The following is a 22141-nucleotide window of genomic DNA, read 5'->3' on the forward strand; positions in this document are numbered from 1 at the left end:
AAGTTAACAAAAATCAATTTCCTAACAACTTCACAAAAAGGTCCAACCAGCATGCAGTTTCTGTATGCTTCTATTCATCCCAAATTACTCAAGAGTACACAATGAAAAGGCTGCTCTCTCCCACCCTCCCCTCACCCCAACAGTTCCTTTGTTTTTCTGTTACTTTAAATGCCTTAGGCAGGTAAAGACAAGTTTTAACATGAAAGTTTTCAGTCGTTACATTTGCATTGTACAGGAAAAATAAAACAGGCAACTATTAAAGTGATGCAACTCATCAGTCTCAAGCACTTGGTGTCTTCGAAGTTATGCGATTTACCTCAGGAACCAAGGAATCACCTCTCATTTGACTCATCACTGAATCTAACTGAACAGGCAGAATCAATACCTAAATGTAACTTTACCGCTAGCGTTGTTTTTGGAATAGAACTTACCCCTGAGATGTATGGTTTTCCTGGCATTGAGTTGTAATTACTACAATTCATTTACCTGAAGCTGCTACAGATATTCCATGCAGATTACCTAACTGTAAGTATTCGCTTTACTCAAGATTTGTGTGTGATTTCCAGTTTCATTCTACAGCTTCTACTTGGCTCCCAAAACCAGCTTGGCAACCGGGTCTTAATCTCATTCCTGTTATGCTATTGCGCCACTCCGAATCTGTAAGCCTAGTGTAACAACTTTATTATTTGGGCACAAAGCAGCATAGAGTCATGACAAAAACATACATGTGTTCCCATCCGAACGTTCAATTTCAGCAAATATCAAGGGGGGAAGTCAGAAAAATCCAGACTGTCTTTAGGAAGTGCTCTCTGAGAAAAGCTTTTTACTGTAAAAGGTGCTAATTTCTAAAAGGATTACATCAAACTAAAATATGTAAGCATAAATACACTTACATTCCCTTGAGCAGATTCCAAGACGTGAAATTTTTCAGATTTGGCAGCAGTAAGTCAGGGTTTGAATGTACACGTCTTTTTAATAGCAAGGAACAATGAAGTACCAAATAGCACTTCATTGCAACAGGAAAAACTAGCCATGCTATAATCCTCCTCTGACACTATAATCCTCCTCTACCACAGTTAGTACTGTGGTTCTTTGAGGTCCCTAGAGAACAATAATTAAAAAAGTGGAATTCTACCTATGTGTAAACAGGAAATATAAGCTATGCTCTTCACCAAAAGACTTTCGGGTTTGGTAATCAATATATAAAAATCAACTGTACCCAAGCCACAAGTCAAGTGAAGACCTTTAGAACCACTGTATTAGTACTTTTGATTTAATAAAGTGATATATCCAGTTATTAAAAAATACTCCTTGTACACAATGGATTCAGTTGCATAAAAATTGGATTATCGTCACCTTTTTAGACTTTTGATTTCAGTCAACTGTCCTGTAATCATGTTTTACCTAAGAATTCTCATTCACATATGATTACACTTCTGCAAGGAACAAAAAACCTCTTTTGGCTTTTGCCAGGAAGATTCTTCCCATGGATAAGAGTTGGAATAGTCACTCATCTTAAATAGCAAGATAATAACCAATTCAGAAAGCAACATATGTATGTGTGTGCGTATATACATATACGCACATACAAACACATCTACACATAAGAGTTGTTTCATATATCAATGTATCCAAAGGTGTTGTCCACTGCTTGTATGAAAGGATTCAAGATTCACAGATTTTCATGTTCCACATGTTAAAAAAAGGAAAAAAGTGTTCCAGCTTCTTTCATTTGATCTCTACAGGCAAAATTTCAGTCTTTGTTCCTTGTGGTTATACACAGAGCTTGCTTTTTGAAGTCGAGTGCTCTTTGTGCCTCTTTTCTACCACCTTACTGGATTTCATCCACAAATTCCATAAAGTGCAGCTACACCTCCCTGAGTTTGCTCAAGATGTACAGGTGTTACCTTACCTTCCGATTTGGTGCCTGAAAGATTTGGTAATATCCTGCTTGAATTGCAGTGAAGTACACACGAAGTTGGTGGCCAGAAGCATGCCAGTAGCACCAATGCTGCTTACCATATGGGGAGCAGACTGCCTGCTCCGACTCTTTTTCTAACAATTCCAAATCAATCAACAACAACAAGATAGCTATTTTCAGCCATGGTGTTTTCACCTAGTCTATGTTCCTCAGGTATGTTAAATAGTGCAGCAAGTGATAGAAGAGACTTACTGTTGGGATAAGTGGTTCATCTGGAGCACAGTGATAATTCTGCAACAAAGCTTGTAGCTGCAGAGAATTCAGCTTAAAGCAAGTACTGTTAATATTTGGAACATCTGCATGTGAGTACTTGTCCATCGTAAGCAACGTGGTTGCCTGAGGGGAAGAAAGTCATAGTAGACAAATCCAAATCAGAATGAAACCTTAAGTCTTGCTTCAGTTTTCTTTAGTAAAGAGAGAAAAAACAAAGCAAGAAGCCAGATTTGCTACAAAAGCAACTTAAATATCCCCCAAACAACCACTAAACACATCTCCTGCACCTGTAAGACAAATGAACACTAAACCTATCGCAAAAGAGGCATATTGATTTTTCCAGGTACTCTTGTCTTTTTCAGTGTTTATTTAACTTAGTGTTATAAACAGAAATAGAACAGCATGTTGGCTAAAGTCACTAAGTATCAATTTTACTCATAGTTTTAATATTAATGAGGTTGAACATACATTTTGTATCTTTACATGCTACCCCAACAGTCCAGAATAAAGTCATACAAACTATGCTCACCTACATGCTGTTCTCTAAGAACATACAATGGAGAAACATTCTTTTCAAATACAGAATTGTGTGACAAGTGTTAATCAGAAATACACTCACCTGCACTATTCTGCTTAGGTGGCAATCAGCAGCCAGTTCTAAACCTTGTTTTTCTGCCCAGGCTTCAATATGGCCCAACTGCTGACGAACAATAGCTCCCCAATAATGTGAACACAGCCCCGAATCTGGGGCTGTAACTAGTCTGTTAAAAAGCCACATGTTGATAAAATGAAACAACTGGGAGAAAAGCTGTATAGTCAGCGCAGCATTCACTCTACATCGTCGCAACAGGGACATAGCTCCAGTCAACGTATGCAGCACATCATCTACAGAGATAAAACAAAGCAAGTCGATTCACATACCACGATATACATACAACTGGTTTAGGCCATACATACTTAGACATATGGACACTCAACCCAAGTTAATGAATACTAAGTAGGACCTACATGAGTTTAAGTTACACACACCTTCAGAAATAAATGTATTGCTTCATATCTCTTTAATGGCTTTCAAGATTAAGCAACATTAAACTGACAGCTGAAATAAATATTTAACTCCTGAAGTGAAAGTAAGTAAAGGCAAGTGACTGACAGGCTAGCTACAAGGACATACGCTGATGGACCTACGGCTCAAACTAGGAAGAGGTTGGAGAAATGAAAGTTGAAGGCAGCTTTGGCTGCAGTGCCTGTAAGATGTAGGGGTTCAAAATCCTGACAGAAAAAAAAGACAAATAATAGAATTACAGTTCCAGACTTCAGGAGGGAATACTTTGATTCATCTATTCAGATTGGCATGTTCAGGCATGGGAGACTGCCCTGGAGGGCAAAGGGGCCCCAAGATAGCTGGCTGATCATTTAGAACCAAAGCACAAGAACCGTCAGTTCTAATGGGCAGAAAATCTAGCAAGCATGGCAGAAAACAAGGAACTCCCAACGGAGCTCAAACACAACAAAGAAATACAAAGGTGGAAGTGGGGATGGGTTACCTGATAGGAAAACAGAGACAATGCAAGCATGGCATTTAGAAAGCCAAATACCTGTGAAAATTGAAACTAGCAGCAAAGGATGCAAAGTGCAACAAGAATGGCTTCTATTAAATTCACCAGCAGCTTATTGAAAGCTAAGGAAAATGTGGGCCCATTGCTCAGTGGAGCTAAGTACCTAGTAACAAAGACATAAAAAAAAAAAAGCAGCTGAAGTACTTCATTTCATTCTTTTTTTAATTTGTTTAGTTTTCACTAGTAAGGTCCTTTGTGCATAGTAGCAGAGGCTGTGGGCATAGCAGTAGAGGAAGATCAAATAAGGGTCTACTTCATCTGACTGGACGTGGTAGTTAGTCTACAGGGTCAGACAGGATGCATCTCAAACTGGTGAGGGAACTGGCTGACATCACTGCAGAGCTATCATTATTAAAGTACTATGATAATGGAGGAGGATCCTGATGACTGGAAAGAGGCATTGCATCCATTTTCACAAAGGGCAAAAATAAGGACCAAGGATCTGCAAGGCCAGCCAGCTTAACTTTAGTCCCTGGGAAGGTTATGGGGTAAATCCTACTACAAGCCACTTCCAAAGCATACGTATGAGGTGTTTTGGAAGAGCTAGCATGGATTTACCAAGGGCAAATTATGCATGACCAACCTGACTGCCTTCAGTGGTAAGATGACTGCCTTAGTAGACAAGGGGACAGCAGTGGATGTTGTTCCTTGCCTTGCCCTTTAGCAAGGCTTTTGTCAGATTTTTCTACAGCATCCTAATACTGAAATCATTGAAATAAGACTGGATAAGCAGATGATAACTCAGGTAGAGAAGTGTCTGGATCACTGGACTTGGTGGATTCGTGGTTATATAGTCCAGCATTAATAGTTATTAGTAGCCAGCTATTAAGTGGATTCCTTCATAGATTGAGGCTGGGATTGATACTGTTTAATGACTTAATTATTGACCTGGGTGACTGGATGGAGTGCGTTCTCAGCAAGTTCACATAAGATACCAAGCTGGGGGGAAATACTGACGTACTGAAGGGTAGGGTTATTATTCAGAAGGACCTCAAGAGGCTGGAGTAATGAGCTGACAGGAACTTCATTAAGTTCAAAGGCTTCTGGGAAGGTATAACTGCAACAGCATAGCTGGGTGCCATCTGTATGGAAAGCAGTCTTCCAGAAAATGATGAAGAGAACCTGGTAAACATCAAATTGAATATCCTGGCCTGGAAGGTGGCCAGTTGCATACTAAGCTGTTAAATTAGCAGCAGTGCAGCCAGCAGAAGGGAGGGAAGTGATCCTTCCTATCCATTCAGGATTTGTGAGACTGCACATGGAGCAAAGCATCCAGTTTTAGACTCCCCAGCACAAGGAAGATACTGATTTAATGGAGCAAACTCAGAAGTGAGCCACCAAGATGATTAGGGGGCTGGACATAAAAGAGGAAAGGAGAAGTGGATTTGGTTCATTTTGAGGAAAGAACAGGCTAAGGACAGAGCTTCCTGCTGTCTTCGCCTGTCTAAAAGCAGGGTTCAGAACCAGACACATGTGAAAGGTGCACAGTGATAACAGAGCAACAGGCAACAAACAAAAATTGGAGCACTGGAGATTCCAACTAGATATATTAAAAATATTTCCACTATGAGGATGGTCAAATGTTGGAACAGGTTACTCAGATGTTATGGAATCTCCATCCTTGAATGGAGATTGAAAAACTCGGTTGGGCAATACTCTGAACAACCTGATCCAGCTGAACCTGCCTTGAGCATTAGGATAGATTAGATGACATCCAGAAGTTCCCCCCCGTGATTTTAAAAGCCAATACAGATCATTCATATGCCATTACTGTCCTTTCTTGTTTGAATCAGTTTGTTATGAATGATAACTCTCTTACAGGTTAGGGCAACTTGTATTTGTCATATCATTGTTAAGAAGAATTCTATTTATTCGTTATTAATTGCATGGTTTAGAATACACAAGAAAAGTTCAAGCAGTCTAACCTATTTTAGGCCTCTGAGGATTATTTTCCTCTGGATCATCAAGGAACGCTGGCATATAGTTATTAAGCTCTGACTGCAGACAATGAACGAGGTACCTGGAAGGGACAAATGGGGGTAGGGAGGGAAGAAGGGAAAAAAAGAACATTTAAACATTTACATTTTTTATATGTTTATTATTAATGCTTCTAAATAAGAGATCTGGAAAATTACAAAATTGCTGAAATCAGTCTTAGGTCTGTGACTATAGTGATCAGAGTAATATTTTTTTAAAAGGATACAGAGAAACCAGTTCTCCTATGACTTTCCTAGAAATACTGGAAGAAGAATTAAATCATCAGGGAACAAACAGCCACTAAAACACAATATTGCTACCACAAATATAAGAGAAGGTCATATGCTACACAAAGAATGCTGTCAGACCAATCTTTAGGTCTGTAAGATTAAAAAAGTAATTTTCCCCTGAACATAAATGCACTTTTTCCATTTTAAAATCTACCAAGAAGATCACTAAACATAATTTTCCTGTTCTGAGCCAATGCACAAGATCCTGAAATGGTCCCAGTCTTCTGTGACAATAAATCTTTCACTCTTGCATTTCTCTTTCAAACCAGTGAAACGAAAATTTTTAGTATTCTTCCACTTCTAATAATTAAGCATTTTCTTTAACACTGCTTTATTGCAAATCATTTATGCATTTTTTTTTGTTAAGAACTGAAACTAAAAGGGAATCAAATTTTAATTACATAGACAAAGTAAATAGTTCATGGCTTTGTACTATTCCCCTTTCTGTTTCTGGTAACATTTTCATCTAGAGAACAAAAGGGATGGCAATTTCAGCCAACTCTGGTATACGCCAGTTATTGCCATCAAATAACATCTTCACAGCAGACTTCTTTCTTTTCATGCTTCTGTTATGCTTCCTTATTTGTCTTCTAAAAATACATTTCACCGCTCTTTTATCCTAAAGTGTAATACATCCATTTGAAATCTTCCATGTTACAGTGCACTTAGGGGAGAATTCACTCACAGCCAAAATTCATAAATACCATTTCTCATCCAGCCTGCTCATGTACAGAGTAAAATACAATGCCATTTCTTTCCAGCCATGGAAGTATTCAGTTAGCTAGACAGTCATTGAAAACAGAAGTAGCAAGACATCAATTAAAAGTGATCTGTGGTGAAGAGGCATAGGTTCATTAACAGTTATTAGTCACTTAGAGATGATATAAAAATGGAAAGACTGTCAAAATAGCTACGTACTATATCTTATTTACCCATAATTCTCCTTTTTTTTAAAAAAAACTGTGCTAGTACATGCAAAGTAGTTTAGCGTTTCTCTGATATTCGTTGAATAATCAATCCCAAGCCATTAAGCCCATTTGAGTAAATACTAGACAAAACGTCTGAAGTGCTGAGTAGAGAAGCGTGTTCTTAATCTAGATGTTTCTAATAATAATAATAAACTATAGAAATTACACAAGCTACTAACTTAAGAAGAATCATGTATTTTCAAGAAAACACGCACCTTGGATTATGTGCACACATTAACCACCACCCCCTGGACCTTCTCATCAGGGCTGCTCTCAACCTGTTCTCCGCCCAGCCTGTATTTGTGCTTTTATCTAAAAAAGTATCTATTGTGCTTGTATCTAAAATAAACACCCTACAAATGGGGGAAGGGTGTGTACAAGCCATCCAAGGTACACTAAGCCTTCTCTAAACATTAATTTCAAAGGCAAATTTGCTGAAAAACACTTGTTCAATACTGGCTCAAAAAATAAAACTAAAAGGACAAAAATTAAGCCTTTCTTGCTGATTATCACCGTGCTCACTCAGTGCTGTTATCTTTGTTTGAGGATATCTTTATTTGAGCAACCTTTCCTCTGAGGATTTCCCTTCCCACTGGGTACCTCATTTAATTTTTCTTTTAATCAGTACTGTAATTACTTGAGCTGACTAACATGGGTTGATTTTACCCCAAGCCTAAACTTGTCTTTACACTACGTTTTTAAGAAAAACATTGTGCAAATTGTTATTTATGAAAGGAGTAGATTATTAATTTAATTAGAAGCCCCGAAGAGCACAAGGTTCATTACATTGCAAGCCCATAAGTATTTAGGTCCATGTACTTAAACACTAGACTTAAACACTATCAGAAAACCTAATCTTTCCCCATACCTCTAAAAAAACCTTAAATTATGAGATAGCAAACTAATTTGAACAACATTTCGTTAACTAACACAAGAATAACTACAAAATATTAAGCAGTTCTCTAAATGCCCTGAGATTAAAACTATGTGTTAACAAATGTTAACCAAAACAATTCAAGTATCAAGCTACAGAAAAAAACCTCAAACTTCAAACTACAGAAGCTTAGTATAAAAACAGTGACTGGCCACTCAACATCTTATTCAACTAGCTATGGTTCAAAGCCTACCAAACTTCCTATACCAAAATGGGAAATCCAGACAGACTTATTCCTTTAATGAAGAAACACATGGAAGTGATGCAGATGAAACTCCTGGCATAGCCCAGTCATCTCTATTTGTAAAATAGAAAACTGTAAAATGTAGTCTGGTCTGTCTTATAAGCCCTCCTCTCAGACATTTAACAAGACATAAGAGACATTATTGCTGTAACTAAAATTTGCGAAAAAGAGAAGATATTCTAAAAAACACAGAAATAAACTGTCACATTAACATATAGAAAGTTAAGTGAAAAAGAAGTTCATTAGCCTTACTTGAATGCCATTTGAACCAAGTGTGCCAAAACATCTTGCGCATCCACAGTAATTCGGCTAAGGTCTCGGTCTTGCTTTATGAAATTCAGTAATTCAGATGCATTTGCCATCCAAAAGGCAAGTGCCCCAGCAATATTCTTCTGTTTCTGTAAGTAGAAAGAAGCAAGAAATAATACAGAGAAATTGCCCTCTGATGAAACACTGCAGCTTAAAAAGACTTCAAAAGATAGACCAGTACGTTTCCCCATTTCACCAAACATACCCCAGATACCAGATATTTGCAAAATGCTTATATACAACATTGCAAATTGTTGTAACTGCTAAGTTCAATTTTAATGTTTTCTGAACATACAAAATTCTATTAAATTGCCAGTAGCAGTATCAATAAAGCCACGGCATTAAGTACCTAGTTATACAGTGCTGAGAGCTTAACTGAATGCAGTATCTGGTAATCTGTACGCTTTTAAGCGCATATTCCCTGTTGCCCCCTGCCACCCTGATACTGCACTCACTGGCTTTGATACCAGGTGGTACAGTATCAAGTACTGATCTATCTCACCATCTCCCGACCACAAATGCCAGGCCAGGCAACCTCAGATGAAATCCAAAGAATAGGAACCACAAACAACAAAAAGGAAAATAAAGGGAAGAAAAAGAACTTTGGTCATTTCATATCCACATTGAAGTGCGTTAAGCAGAAATTATGGAATGCCATAAAAGTTGCAAAGTCAAAAAAGGATTTTAGTACTGCATGTTCCAGTTGCTGAATGAGTGTTATGAACTGTTGAAGTCCAGCTGTTTGAGTATTGTATTTTGATATGGAAGCAGCATGAGAAACTGAGCTAAGCCAACATAGCTAGGATCAGTTCCCAGCAATATTTCCTACCTGATCAACCTGGTCTACCTCCTGGAGAAAAACGGACGAAGGAAATCAAACAGAATAGAAGAAAAACTTGTGAACAATCATGATAGCTTTAGAAATCAAACACTAAATATGAAGGTACAACACTTATGTTCACAGTTATACACAAATGCATTAATCAGTAGCTGTGATGCAACTGAGCTCCTTTTAAAAAAAAGGAATTCTTTCAATAGGACTGGTAGCACAACAGCTAAGAACTGAAGTGCCCACACATCGTGATTACTTTAGGGAATGCCCTGTGCTAGCTGACATCCCGGAGCAGCTGGTTATTCTACACTCAGTGCACCACAGAGACCTCGCAGCACATTGCACAGGCAGCAGGGTAACTAGCCCTATGAGTAACACAGACAGGGAGCTAGTTGCCCACACTGCTGCAATGAAGACAATGTACACACACAAAGGGGGACAGAACCCCCCCACTAGAAAAACAAAACAAAAACAAAACGAAAAACAAAAACAAGAAAATGCAAACCAAAAACCAAAAAAACACACAAAAAACAAAAGCACAAACCACATTTAACATAAAACACCTATACACAGATTTAATACATGGCTTTTCAATTAAAGAACAAAAAGACTGTTTTAAACAACAAAACAGAGTCAAATGAAATATCACACTAAGAGCTTAAATACTTGTATATATAAGCTACATTCACTTGAGTGAACAAAACAAAGAAAGAAAGAAACAAAAAAACACATACTCCCACCGGGTACGCCTGTCTGATTATTTAAAACTAAGCTCTTCATTCTTTTGTACTTCTAATATCACTCTCCTCACTCCTGCATCACAGTACGCTTAGATGAAAAAAATCTGAGATATCATTTTCTGTCACTATAAGTTTAGTTGGAGTTCAAAAAAAAAAAAGGCAAAAAAGCTGAAAAAAGCTGCTACTTTTCTGTTTCTTCTCCCTTTCCAACCAAGCAAGCAAGGGACTCTGACTGAAGATGGGCTGGTACAGGTTGAGAGGAGCTGCTCTGAATGTTGCTCTTTCTGAGCTGTTAAAATTTGCAGAGGATCAGAAATACTATAGAATGATTTGAAAAAAATCAGAATACACAAAATTGACTTGCTTATATGAACTTTCTACTCCAATATTTCTATTGAAAATACTGAGCCTTTTCAGAGCTCTCTCCAATTTTATCCCTATCCCATATGAATTCTTCTATAATACATCCGCTAATGCAAAGACTACAGAAAGCCACAAAATTAAGTTTGTTAGCAAAAAACTTCCTGAGTAACTTCAGAAAGTTAGCAAGTCTCCTTATGGTCTAGGACAGAAGTTTTGATCCTAATTTTTCTTATTTCCAGTAGAGTAGAAGGTTTTGTGCATCTTCCTTTTACTTTTGCTCTGCTTTGGGAATCACTCTCTCCTTGCCCCATGTCTGTCTTCTCCATCTTTCACACCCTCAGATCCCTTTCAGTGCATGTATGCTTTACAGCCAAGACATACAAAAAAAGCTATCTGTGACACAAAGTTATTACACAGTAATTCAACTGTGACAGCTATCAACACAAACACTTATTCTACAACCTAGATGAAATAATTTGACAGAGCTTAGCTAGTATCGTTTATATCCCACCACGACAGGTCCAAATTAATGACTTCTCCCTGGTTAAGCTTTAAAATCATAGAATAAAATCATCTAAGTTGGAAAATTGGAAAAAAGCTTAGACTACCAAGCTCAAGCATCTGAATCAATGCAACCTACTTAAGATTTTATTTTGTTGTCTCTAGCCCATTAGCCTGCATCTTCACTGATGTTCTACTCTTCCATCACATTTGTGATTTCCTGTTTTCCCCCTGTTCCTCCAGCTTTTTCAGCTTGGGATTTGGAAGAAGCTCATCCCAATTTTTCTTCAGTTTTCAAACTAGAGGTCCCTACAGTCTATTTCTTGCCACTGGATAATGTCTTTCATTAATCATAAATTCAACTACCACTTCCCTGTTGATGTTTTCCCTAAACTTCAGATTGGAGACCAGATTGCAACCACAGAGATGCAAGGCTGGAGAAGTGGCCTTTCACAATGTCCTAAGACCAGACAGACACTTAACTTTAACAGTTTCATGATACTATCAGCAGGACTATATAAAATACATTTGCTTGCAACAACTGCAAGGCTGGACTTGATTTAGGAAGTCTTTCTCAGTGCTGTAAATTAACGTTTTCACAGTTATTCTGTTTTTGAGCTCTGAATTTTTTTTTTTTTGAAAACTGATGCTTGAGCTTGTCTCTCTAGTATCTTTTAGCAGCTATAGGGTTATCCATTTTAATTCAATACAAAGAGAATGTACAGCTTTATCTTTGCTTTCCCACTGTCCCAGTCCCTCTCACCCCAAAACTTTTTTGGGTCATTGCTACTAGTTTACACCAGTTACATAAACTGAGTAACTTTCTTTGATTCAGCTCTGTAACTTCCATGTTATATCTGGAGCCTTCATTGTTTCCCTTCCATTCTCCCAACTAAATTGCTTATGTTCAATTTCTTTGCATTTTCTATTCTCCACTACTATCATAATCTCCCCTCCAGCTTGAACAAATTCACTCTTCCACAAGCAGATCATTTGTACAGCAGAAGTGAATTTTTAACTTTTGACACCATCTCAGTTTTAATCAAATATCCATTTACAATGGCATCAACACTCAAAGTAGTGTACCAGTTCTTCACTTCATATTCTAACCACCTTTAACCTCTCATCAACACCAGCATATACAAAGTCTAGTTTTTTTTTCTTACTGTGAAATGTCTTCAACATCGGCATTTTCTCCCGTTCTTTCTTGTGAAAGGTAAGAGCCTATTGCAACTGTTTACAGAACTACCTAATTACAACATCCTCCCTCCTGAAAACTCCACTAAACCTTTCCAAAACCTGAACAAAAGCTGAACAGATTGCGATTGCTGTGACATTCGCGCCACTATTTTGGTGTTACTTTCCTCTTTTCCCTTAGTCAACCTGTTTTCCAACACTTGCATAGTGAATTCTCTACAGTAGGATTGATATATTTGTTATGCTTGTACAGTGGCTAGCACAGTAGGGTCCGTGCTCTATATGGGCTACTATGGCAGCATTTTTTGCCACAAATGAATGTTTTAATAAATATAAAAATGTATTTCAAAAATGTATTTTCATCTTTTGTATTTTTTCCTGTGAGGAAAATTTGCAGACAAAGAAGTTAAAAAAACGGATTAGAAAGGATATCTGAAATAACTTTGCGTTCTTAAGAAATTACCCCTACGTTTGTCAACATTTCAATAATGCAAGGTATTGTCTAGTTTCGTAGACAAACCAGTGGATCTAATCCTGTACAGGAAACAGAACTCCCTCTGTGCTTCTGTGGAACTCTTGCGTATCACCACACTAAACATAAGATACTGGAACATTTGAGAACTTACATTTCTCTTTCTAGGGCAATTATGTTACCTCGGTTCAAGAAGTCCGTTTTTGTTAACGTTTTTGTGATTACAGAAATTGTAAAAGTAACAAGCATAAAAATTCAGGATTATTTTTTCTTTTGAATATATTACTTTCAAGCATCAAACAATGCAAACATTCACTATTAATAATAAGTACATCCAACTTGTTTCATAAGAGCTTGCAACAAGAAATGCTTGCAAAGGTTTTATCTTCTAGAAAACAGAAGAGTAACTTCTTATCATAGAACATGTCTTCAGAGCAACAGTCCCTCCCTAACCTCCCACATTGCCCAGGAGAGCTTTTTTTCCAGCTCACATTAGTCATTGACACACAACAAATCTTCACACGGGAAATCAGTGCAGTCTGACTCTTACCAATAATAGGTTAAACCCTACGAAAAAGACTAAGAAGATTAACAAATTATCTATAAAATATTTAATTCCAAAATTTGTTTTTGCAAAGAAACTCACCTGTATAACTCCTTCCATCATGTTCACCATCTTGTTGACTATTGCAATGACTTTGTGAGTACGCTCAGTAGGAGTGATGTCAGGTCTGTACTGGCTTGACAATACATACCGACATGTCATGTACAAAACATATGTAGGTGACAGCTTAAAATGAACTGTTGAGCTATTTGTGTAATTTATAATGGCAGACAAAAAGGCATCTTCAGCTATGAAGAAAGAAGAAAATAAAAACATGCCATAAAGCCAAAGACTGGAACAAAATTAAACAAAACAATTTCATAACTGGTGGTGGAAGGTTCTTGAGGAGGAGAGTAGGGAGAGAGAAGCAACATACAGGAATTCTAAATTAAGTGTCTCATGTGCTACAGTTACTTAGGCACAATAACAAAGCTAGAAAGTGTGATCACTGGGAAACATTTCTATAGTATTTTCTGTCTCTGTTGAAAATTTGCATCTTCAAAGAAACAAGAAAATGCAAGGTTTCTCTCATCTACTTTAACAAAATTCCCTTATTATAGGATATTGTAAACTAGTAAAAAAAATTTGTCTTTGCTTGCTTACAAATCTACTTCGTTTCAAATATCTGAAGTCTGGACAATCTCTGATATGGTGTTTTTCTACCAGATCTGAGACCTTAAATAGGGGGGCTAGGATAATGAAAATCTAAGTACTAAACAAAAATTTAATCTTCACTAGATTTTATATATATATATCTTGGTCAAGATCCATGTTGATGTAGTATTCATGGCATGGGGAACTCTATATAAGAGAATGAATTCAATCTATTCTTTGGGAGGTGGGATTAAATTTTATTTTATTTTCTTTAAGTGAGGTTTGAATATCTGCAGATGAAGAGTTGAAATGCAACTAGAGTAAGATATGCATGAGACTACTTCAGTACCACTTCATCCTCCCCAATAAAATCAATTATATTAATGGATAGGCTATCATCTGTTCAATCTTTTTTTTTTTTTTTAGTGTTCACTTAAGTTACCTTTAAGTTCTTAAACTGAAATATTAGACTACAGAAGAACACGTCAACAGGTAAGTGTTTATAACTTGATAATGTACTCACAGCTTTCCCTGAATTCAATACTGGCAGGTAGGATCAGTTCTGGTCCATGGGTATCCTGAGATCTACAGAAAGAAGACAAAAATTGAATCAAACAATCCACATGGGTGATATTAAATTCACTGTAAAACAACAGATTTCAAATAGATTGTTTCCAATTGCTGTCACAACAGCTTTCCCCAAAACAATCCTTTCCTTTACCTGTTCTCTAGAATCACTCAAGCTACTTTTGCCCACAACACAACAGATCACAATACAGACTTGAACTGTGGAGCCTGCATTATTAATGAACACCCTCCTTTGTGCTCCGTGGAAGACTGATAGGATCGGCTTGCCATCTGCCATCAACAGAATTCAAATAGCAAATTATTCATAAACACATGAAAGAAAGTGAATCAAACTCCACCTGAAGCACCAGCTCTGCTACTAAAAGCAAAAAAAAAAAGTACTTGGTCAACTTATTCATCCTTTTTTCTGGCAGGGAAATGGAAGAAAAATCTAGCCCCTATCCTAACGTGGTTGCTGAAATATGACATTAAGAAACACAAGTCATTCCAAGAGCCCCAGAACTATTTCTTCACTTAAACTGACCGCAGAGTTCTTTTCTACCAACACCTATCAGAGAACTCAAAGAGGAGAAAAAAATGAACAGAAAATTGATTTTTCTGGTGTCTTCAAACGTTAAGCACATGCTTCATTTCTCCCTTAAGCAAAAGAATTAATTGGGCTCTTCTCTGTAGTCAGGCACCTACTTTCAGGAAACATGTAGAAGCTTAACATCTTTGCCATGTGGTAGCCATTTTTAACCATATTTAACCCAATAGGCAGCTTTCTTCTTACCCCAGCAACTTTGAGAAATAAAAGGATATAGAGTGATTACACAAGCCTCACAGTCCTAAGAAATCAGTCTAAACAAGCAAAGATTTTAGTTATTCCACAAAGCAATGACAGGACACTCCAAAATTAAATCAGAGAATTTAATTAAATCATTTAAATAATGACATTATAAAAAGAAAAGCTCAGTGAAACTAAGCTCTGGGGAGCTGAAAGTTAAGGTACAGGTGTCCAGGCACAGCAGGACACATCCAGACACAGTATATATACTCAAATGGTTAAGTCTTATCTGAAATCTCATTTTTTGTTTGTTTGCAAGTCTTTATTAGTATTTCATTTTTTCATCACAACTTGGAAAAAGTAGCATTCTGCTTGCCATCATTCAGGATACTGTGATAACACTGAATGTCATCATACATAGCTTTTCTTGATCAGGAGATATGACATGTTTTTAAACTTAAAAATGAATAATTTTTGCTTTTCCAACTCCTCGTATTTGCTTTTTCAATCTCCTATAATTTGCAACGTAAATGCAATGTGCTCCATGACATTCAAATCTAATTTCGGGTTTTAGGCATGCACTTGTTTTCATCTTCTCTTCCAAAAGTGAACAGGGCAAATTAGAACCCAAGGAAACAGCAAGGAGCTGAGACAGGGGAGGGTCAGGCTGGGCAGTAAGGAAAGGTTCTTCACCCAGAGGGTGGTCAGGCACTGGAACAGGCTCCCCAGGGCAGTGGTCACAACACCAAGCCAGCTGGAGTTCAAGAAGCATTTGGACAACGCTCTCAAACACATGGTCTGGTTTTTGTGTGGCCCTTTGGGGACCCAGGAGTTGGACTCAATGATCCTTGTGGGTCCCTTCCAACTCGGGATATTCTACGATTCTATGATTTCCACAGTGACAGCAGACTCCTTATTAAGAGCACTTTGCTAGAGTTTAGGTTGTAGCATTTTCTCCTTTTTTTTTTTTTTTTTGCTATAAATTTAAACTGAACTAATTTCTCACTATCTCCAAAGCACTGAAAGTGCATTATCTTCACTGAGAATTTAATCACTTCCATAAAGGAGTAATTACTATTAAAATAGCACTATAGTGATAACTCTAGAGATATCTTTCATTTGTCATTATAGGAATAAGACACAGAAACGTTTCAACAAAATGGCTGCTAAAGCACATATTTCATATGCTGATTTTATTTTCTTCAGAATGAAGAGCTAGAGATCCCTTTCAGCAAAAAGGAAGGGAACGGGATTATCAGTTTTCCCTCCAACAGGAGAGGGAGCAGCAGAAGATAAGAGAACTGGTACGTATTGGTGTAGGATTGCTTACAGACAATTTTGGAAGTTGACTTTTGCACTAAATCATTTACTTTTAGCCACCTTAGTAAGAGTTTCCTTCAACTAACGTACCATTTTCTGCATTCCCTTAGTACAGACAAAACACTTGAAATTTTGCAAAGAGGAAATTTAAGTTAAAATAACTCTGTGCTTCTGATACAAGAGCAGCTAGCCAACCTGCTTTGTTAACAGATACTTTTCAGGTATATTTTGTCTTTGTGCTACTGCTTTTATAGAAACAGTATCTGTAAAGTAATGAATTTCACAGAGCTAGAGCAGTCTCAAAGTCTAGTTAGGGTATATCTAGCAAGGCCACACAGTATTAGGGGCTCCTTCCTCTAGTAAGTATGGTGTCAGGTAATATTACACTTTAAAATTGCATTAAAAAGTACAGCAACACACTTCCCAGATATTTCTGTATTCTCCTAAATTAACTGTATAAGACAAACTGTGTAGTGGAATAAAATTCTCTGTCCTAGGGTGGTTGTTTTAGCCAGCATACTATGTATAAATTTTGTAAGGCATGTTAAAAATCAGGAAACAGAAAAGTGTCTGCATTCCATTAACACCACTTTCACACCACTATTCTCATTTCAATCAAACACATTTTCAAGAACTCCTGAAGGGTATCTGAGGCAAAAAATTATCTTTTTTCTTTTTGATAATATGCTTACTCATGCTAATTGAAGTCAGTTTTCTAACAAGGATGTCATACTATAAACCTTAACTCAATACTCATTATCTACAATTTTTTTTCTTCCTCCTGGAGACTAGAGATGAATGAATAAGGCAATCAAGTTCTAATTTTTGCTCTGCAACCAATTCAGTAAGTGACTGGAAGTCTTCCTTGCCTTATTATTTACTTTCAACCAGCAGTGATGAACACACACAAGAAGAATGGAAAGGACACTCACTACCCGGGTTGACTACTTGTTCAGTAACAAAAACCTGGCTGAACTGCACAGTGGAGAGGTATCCCCCCTTCTCACACTGAAGCAACACAGCAGTTACTTTACGCCACAATTCCTGTCCTTACAGTTAACAAAATGACAAGAATTTCGTAGAGGGAATCCTAAATAAAGATTCACACAATATACCCACAAAAGGGAAGAATTCAATTTACCTCGGTAACTCAGTGCCTAGCATTTCCTCATTTGACATAATTTGATAATCTCAACACAGTGAGTACATTTTAGAGAGAACATGTAACAGAAATGCTTTGTTTAGATAAAATAACTATATCCCTATCAAAATGTATATAGAAGTGATACTATATGAGCATATTATGCACACACAAATACAATATCATTGTTGGTGCTGACAAGAAAGATCTCTGCAGTTGTAGCTATCACAAATCTAAAAGTAATTTGGAAATCTGTAAAAAATTTCTACACATAGGTACCAGAAGAAAAACTATGTGTAGTAACGGTAAGACTAGTATGTGCATTCTCTTTGGAAGGAATTTTAAAATTTTAAAACAATAACATAAAGCCAACATAGAGCTCATAGGTGGCCCTGTATATTTGCAATATACGATTATACTGCAGGAAAATCCTCTTATTTTAAGTACTCTTACTGAAAGGCAGGCATACAGAAATTGAATACATAATGCACATACAAATGAACAGCTAAGATTCAAGAAACATTAACAGTAAAAGCTCCAAGAACTGTCAGGTTATAAAAAGTTCACAGGGAAGTTGTGTTGATCTTTCATGAAAGAGAAAAGTTAGTTGAAATATTAATAATTCAACTTACTGTACTAGAGAGGTGTTAAATCTTCAACAACTTTAACAGAAAACATTCTGAAAAATACACTCAAGATGCCCAGGCTCTCTGACAAGAGTACAGAGCAGAACCAAGCTGTATTCTACCATAACTTCACTGAAAGCATCTAAAAGATGCCCCTGCTACAGAGCATTTTATCATCAGAAATGCCATTCAGAATGAAGCACAATTTTCTGTTTTGGTTTACCACTCACATCTCTAAACACTGTTTTCTGTCCAGGGAATAATAACAACCCATCTCGACGTACTAGAAGCTTTACAATTTGAACCACTGTGCTTGCACCACATATACCATACCTTTCATCCATTTATCATAGCAGTTGCAGCTCAATTTAAAAGCAGATTAATCTAACGCAAATCCATATACAATCCTGTATTTTTTATTAAGATTTTAAAGAAATTCTTTTGACAGAACAATGGAATGACTGAGGTGTGAGGGGACCTCTGGAGATCAACCGGTCTGCTCAATGTAGTGGCAACTTGAGCAGGTGGCTCAGGACCTTGTCCAGTTAGGTTCTGAGTATCTTCAAGGATGGAGACTCCGCAACCTCTCTGGGCAACCTGTTCCAGTGTTTTTATCACCCTCACAGTAAAAACACACACACACACACACAAAAAGTTGTAGGTTTGAATGGGATTTCCTGTAGATCAGTTGCTGCCCATCACCTCTTGTCCTGTCAACAGGCGCCACTAAGAAGAATCTGTCTCCACGTTCTTTACTTCCTCCCATCAGGTATTCATATATATATATATATATATAAAAAACATACACACACACACACACCAGTAAGATCTGCCCTGAGCAGATCTCTTCTCTCTATGCTATGAATTTCCAACTCAGCGTCCCCAGTCATTCTTTTCGTATTTAGGTCAGTTCTGATAAAAAGAATGAGACTCCAGAGAAAACCAGTAACACAGAAGCCTAAGTTTAAAAGGGACCTCTAGAGATCATTTGGTCCAATCTCCTGTTGTAAGCAGGGCTTTGTATTTGGTTATCCAGGATCCTGTCAAAGTGAATCCTGAAAACTTCTAGTGAGGGCGATTCTACCACTTCTCCGGGCAACATATTCCAAAATTCACTGTGTCACTGTAAAAATTTGTCTTTTCTGCCTTACAGTCAGACAATTTTTTTTTCCTGAAGCAACTTCTGCTCATTGCCTATCACCCAGCATCTTTGTGATGACAGCTACCCCATCTTCTCTGTAACTACCTTTTTGGTATTGGAAGACTGATTAGACTGATCCCAGGCCATCTCCTCTTTAGGCTGAAAAAGATGATCCCTCCTTTCTTCGCATACAAATTTGTTCAATCTTCTAATCATCTTGATGGTAATGTCCTTACACAAGACTCTTACCAATTTTTCACTCTCTTTCTTGAACTGGGGGACCCAAACTGGTCACTTCCAGGTGTGAACTAACAAGTCATGTAAATTGTAATAAATGCATCCCTTGATCTGCTGGCTGTATTGGTGCTGATGTAGCCCAGGACACAGCTTGCCTTCATTTCTGCACGGACACACTTTCTGACCTGAGTTTAGCTTCTTGTATATCAGGACTCCATCAGGTTCTTTTCAGCAGAGATACAATCCAAAGGGTCAGACATCAGTCTGTATTACTGCTTGGCATTTTTCCATCTCCTGCCCAGAATTCACACTTATTTTGCGTAAGCGTCATGATGTGTTTGCTGCATAGGTCTTCTCTGAACAGCGGTGCTTTTTTCTGGCTTATTTGCGCTTCTCCAAGTCAGGTATCTTCCAAAAACTTGGTGAAGATACATTCAATCCTATCATCCAGATTATTTATACAGATACCAAATAGTATCAGATCCAATATCTACCTTAAGAAACACAAATTACAACCGTTTGGCAAGTTCAGACTTGAGCCATTAAGCATCATGCTTTCAGCTTGACAGTTCGGCCAGTTTTTGTCTTAACAAGGTTGTTCTGGGAAATTGTTATCAAGGCCTTGCTAAAACCAAGTAAACGGTATGATGCCCAAAGCTCTATTCTCATTCACTATGCAAGTTGTTTCATCACAGAGGCCAGTCAGGTTCGTCAAGCGTGTTTTATTCTCGGTAAATCCATAGTGGCTTTGCTAATGCATTTCATGCCCTTTGTGTGCCTTGGAATAGCTTCTACAAGGACTTGTTCTACAATTTTCCTGGGATTTGAAGTGAGGCTGACTGCACTGTATTTTCTGGATCTTCCATTTTGACTTTTCTGTAGATGGGTATGTTATTTGCCCTTTTCCGGTCATTTGGTACTTCTCCTACCACCTTTCAAAGATGAATGGGTAGCTTTGCAATGACATCAGCCAACTGTTAGCATCTTTGGATGCATCTCATCAGGTCCTTTCTATTTATGACAGGAAATAGCATTGCTTCAAAAATTGTTTCTGATAATACAAGATTCTGTCTAAAAAGGAGTTGAATCTGTATGGATGGACACAAACTGCATTTGAACAAGATATTATGACACATGGAGACTAAATAGCAGGAAAATAGAGTACAATTTTAAGTCAGTGCTTTCCACCAGGGCTTTGGAAACAAACTGAATATGCAGTGCATGAAAAGTGGCATTTTGCCCCTGAAAAAAACAACTGTGAGCAAAATGGAATGGCATTCATCTGCCTAACTACTACTATAACAGAAAAAACAAATCAAGATGCTATCCATTCTTATGAATTATATAACGTTGCACAACAAGCACTCAGGGGTAGCTAAAATTCTTGCTTACACAATTTGCTAACTACATTGTTATCAAAATAGGAATGACTTGGCTATTTCCCTATCCAGAATCAGTCACATCACCATGCAACTGACAAGTGAAAAAAAATCAAATCATTGTATTTTTGTTATTAATGGCATTCCAGATGACATCCTTGACTGCAAGTCAACAATGATGTGACAAGACTATCAGCTTAAGCTTTACAAAAAGAGAACTATAAACAGAATACTGAAACAAAAGAATACAATTTTTTAAACATTCTCCTACGTTTTATTTGGAGTGAGATCTTAAAGGAAATATCATTTTCCATAGGGAAAGTCAGGTAGCCCAAAATATTTTAACACTGATTGATCTTTCACAAAAACGCACCAATTTTTCCCCCCATTATGAGAAGTAACAGATTACATGGTTCCTACCTGCTATCCTGTCTGCGATAATCTTGCTGTTCTATTCTAATCATCGGCTTCACCATTCCTCGTTCGGCTGTGCTGGATGCTGATGATGTTCTGTCACCATCAAGCCTGCTGGTGCTCTAATTCAAAACAGCAGGACAGGTGTTTAGTATTCAAACATTGGATTAACAAGTATTTGTGCTTGGCACTATTAAAATGAAGTGACAATTTGAGGCTTGAAAAGTGATGGCAAAACAGAGGAGTGCAGCACACAATATGGCAACTCAAACAGGTGTTTTCATCACAAAAACATTGAAGGGTACTCTTGCAACTCAAAGGATCCCAATGGTCAGTTAAAGCAGGTATTTGTTTACGTGTTGCCAGAACATAAGTAAAATTGTGAGTATCTTTATTTAGAAGTTGCATAGATACCAACACAAACTAAGAATGAATTGTCTCTTATCTGAAGTTCTCATTAACAAAGTTAAATATGTTTCACAGATTTAAAAATTATGCTTAAAAAGATTTTAAAGCTATTTAAATTAGATTTACATCTTATCCAAATGCTTACTCTACTGGTCCAGGCTGTAATTTATCCTTTCCTTACAAAAAAGGCTTGCTCACCGAGACAGTACATAATCTTCCAGGATAAGGGACAACTCAAACCAAGCAAATTTTTATGCACAAGATTTTCTTCTTCAGCGTTCAG

At 37.3% G+C, this 22141-nt stretch overlaps 1 protein-coding gene across 28 annotated transcripts in view; it reads right to left on the minus strand.

Moving 5' to 3' along the window:
• Positions 1–22141, minus strand: part of AFDN (afadin, adherens junction formation factor) — a 130257-nt gene that overhangs the window by 47572 nt on the left and 60544 nt on the right. For 19 of the 28 annotated variants that reach the window (XR_010830301.1, XM_066994094.1, XM_066994112.1 and 16 more), the window contains 8 exons: positions 21457–21572; positions 14362–14423; positions 13287–13492; positions 9365–9385; positions 8479–8624; positions 5739–5833; positions 2814–3079; positions 2174–2317 (listed from right to left, as the gene is read on the minus strand). Coding sequence is in view for 27 of the 28 variants with exons in the window: in XM_066994094.1 (XP_066850195.1) it covers positions 2174–2317; positions 2814–3079; positions 5739–5833; positions 8479–8624; positions 9365–9385; positions 13287–13492; positions 14362–14423; positions 21457–21572 (1056 nt within the window). In the remaining variant the exon portion in view is untranslated. The remainder of the gene's footprint in view (positions 1–2173; positions 2318–2813; positions 3080–5738; positions 5834–8478; positions 8625–9364; positions 9386–13286; positions 13493–14361; positions 14424–21456; positions 21573–22141) is intronic. The other 9 variants (XM_066994117.1, XM_066994104.1, XM_066994110.1 and 6 more) reach the window with 1 other exon arrangement.

The sequence above is a fragment of the Anser cygnoides genome, chromosome 3 (assembly GCF_040182565.1).
Source record: "Anser cygnoides isolate HZ-2024a breed goose chromosome 3, Taihu_goose_T2T_genome, whole genome shotgun sequence".
NCBI lineage: Eukaryota > Metazoa > Chordata > Aves > Anseriformes > Anatidae > Anser > Anser cygnoides.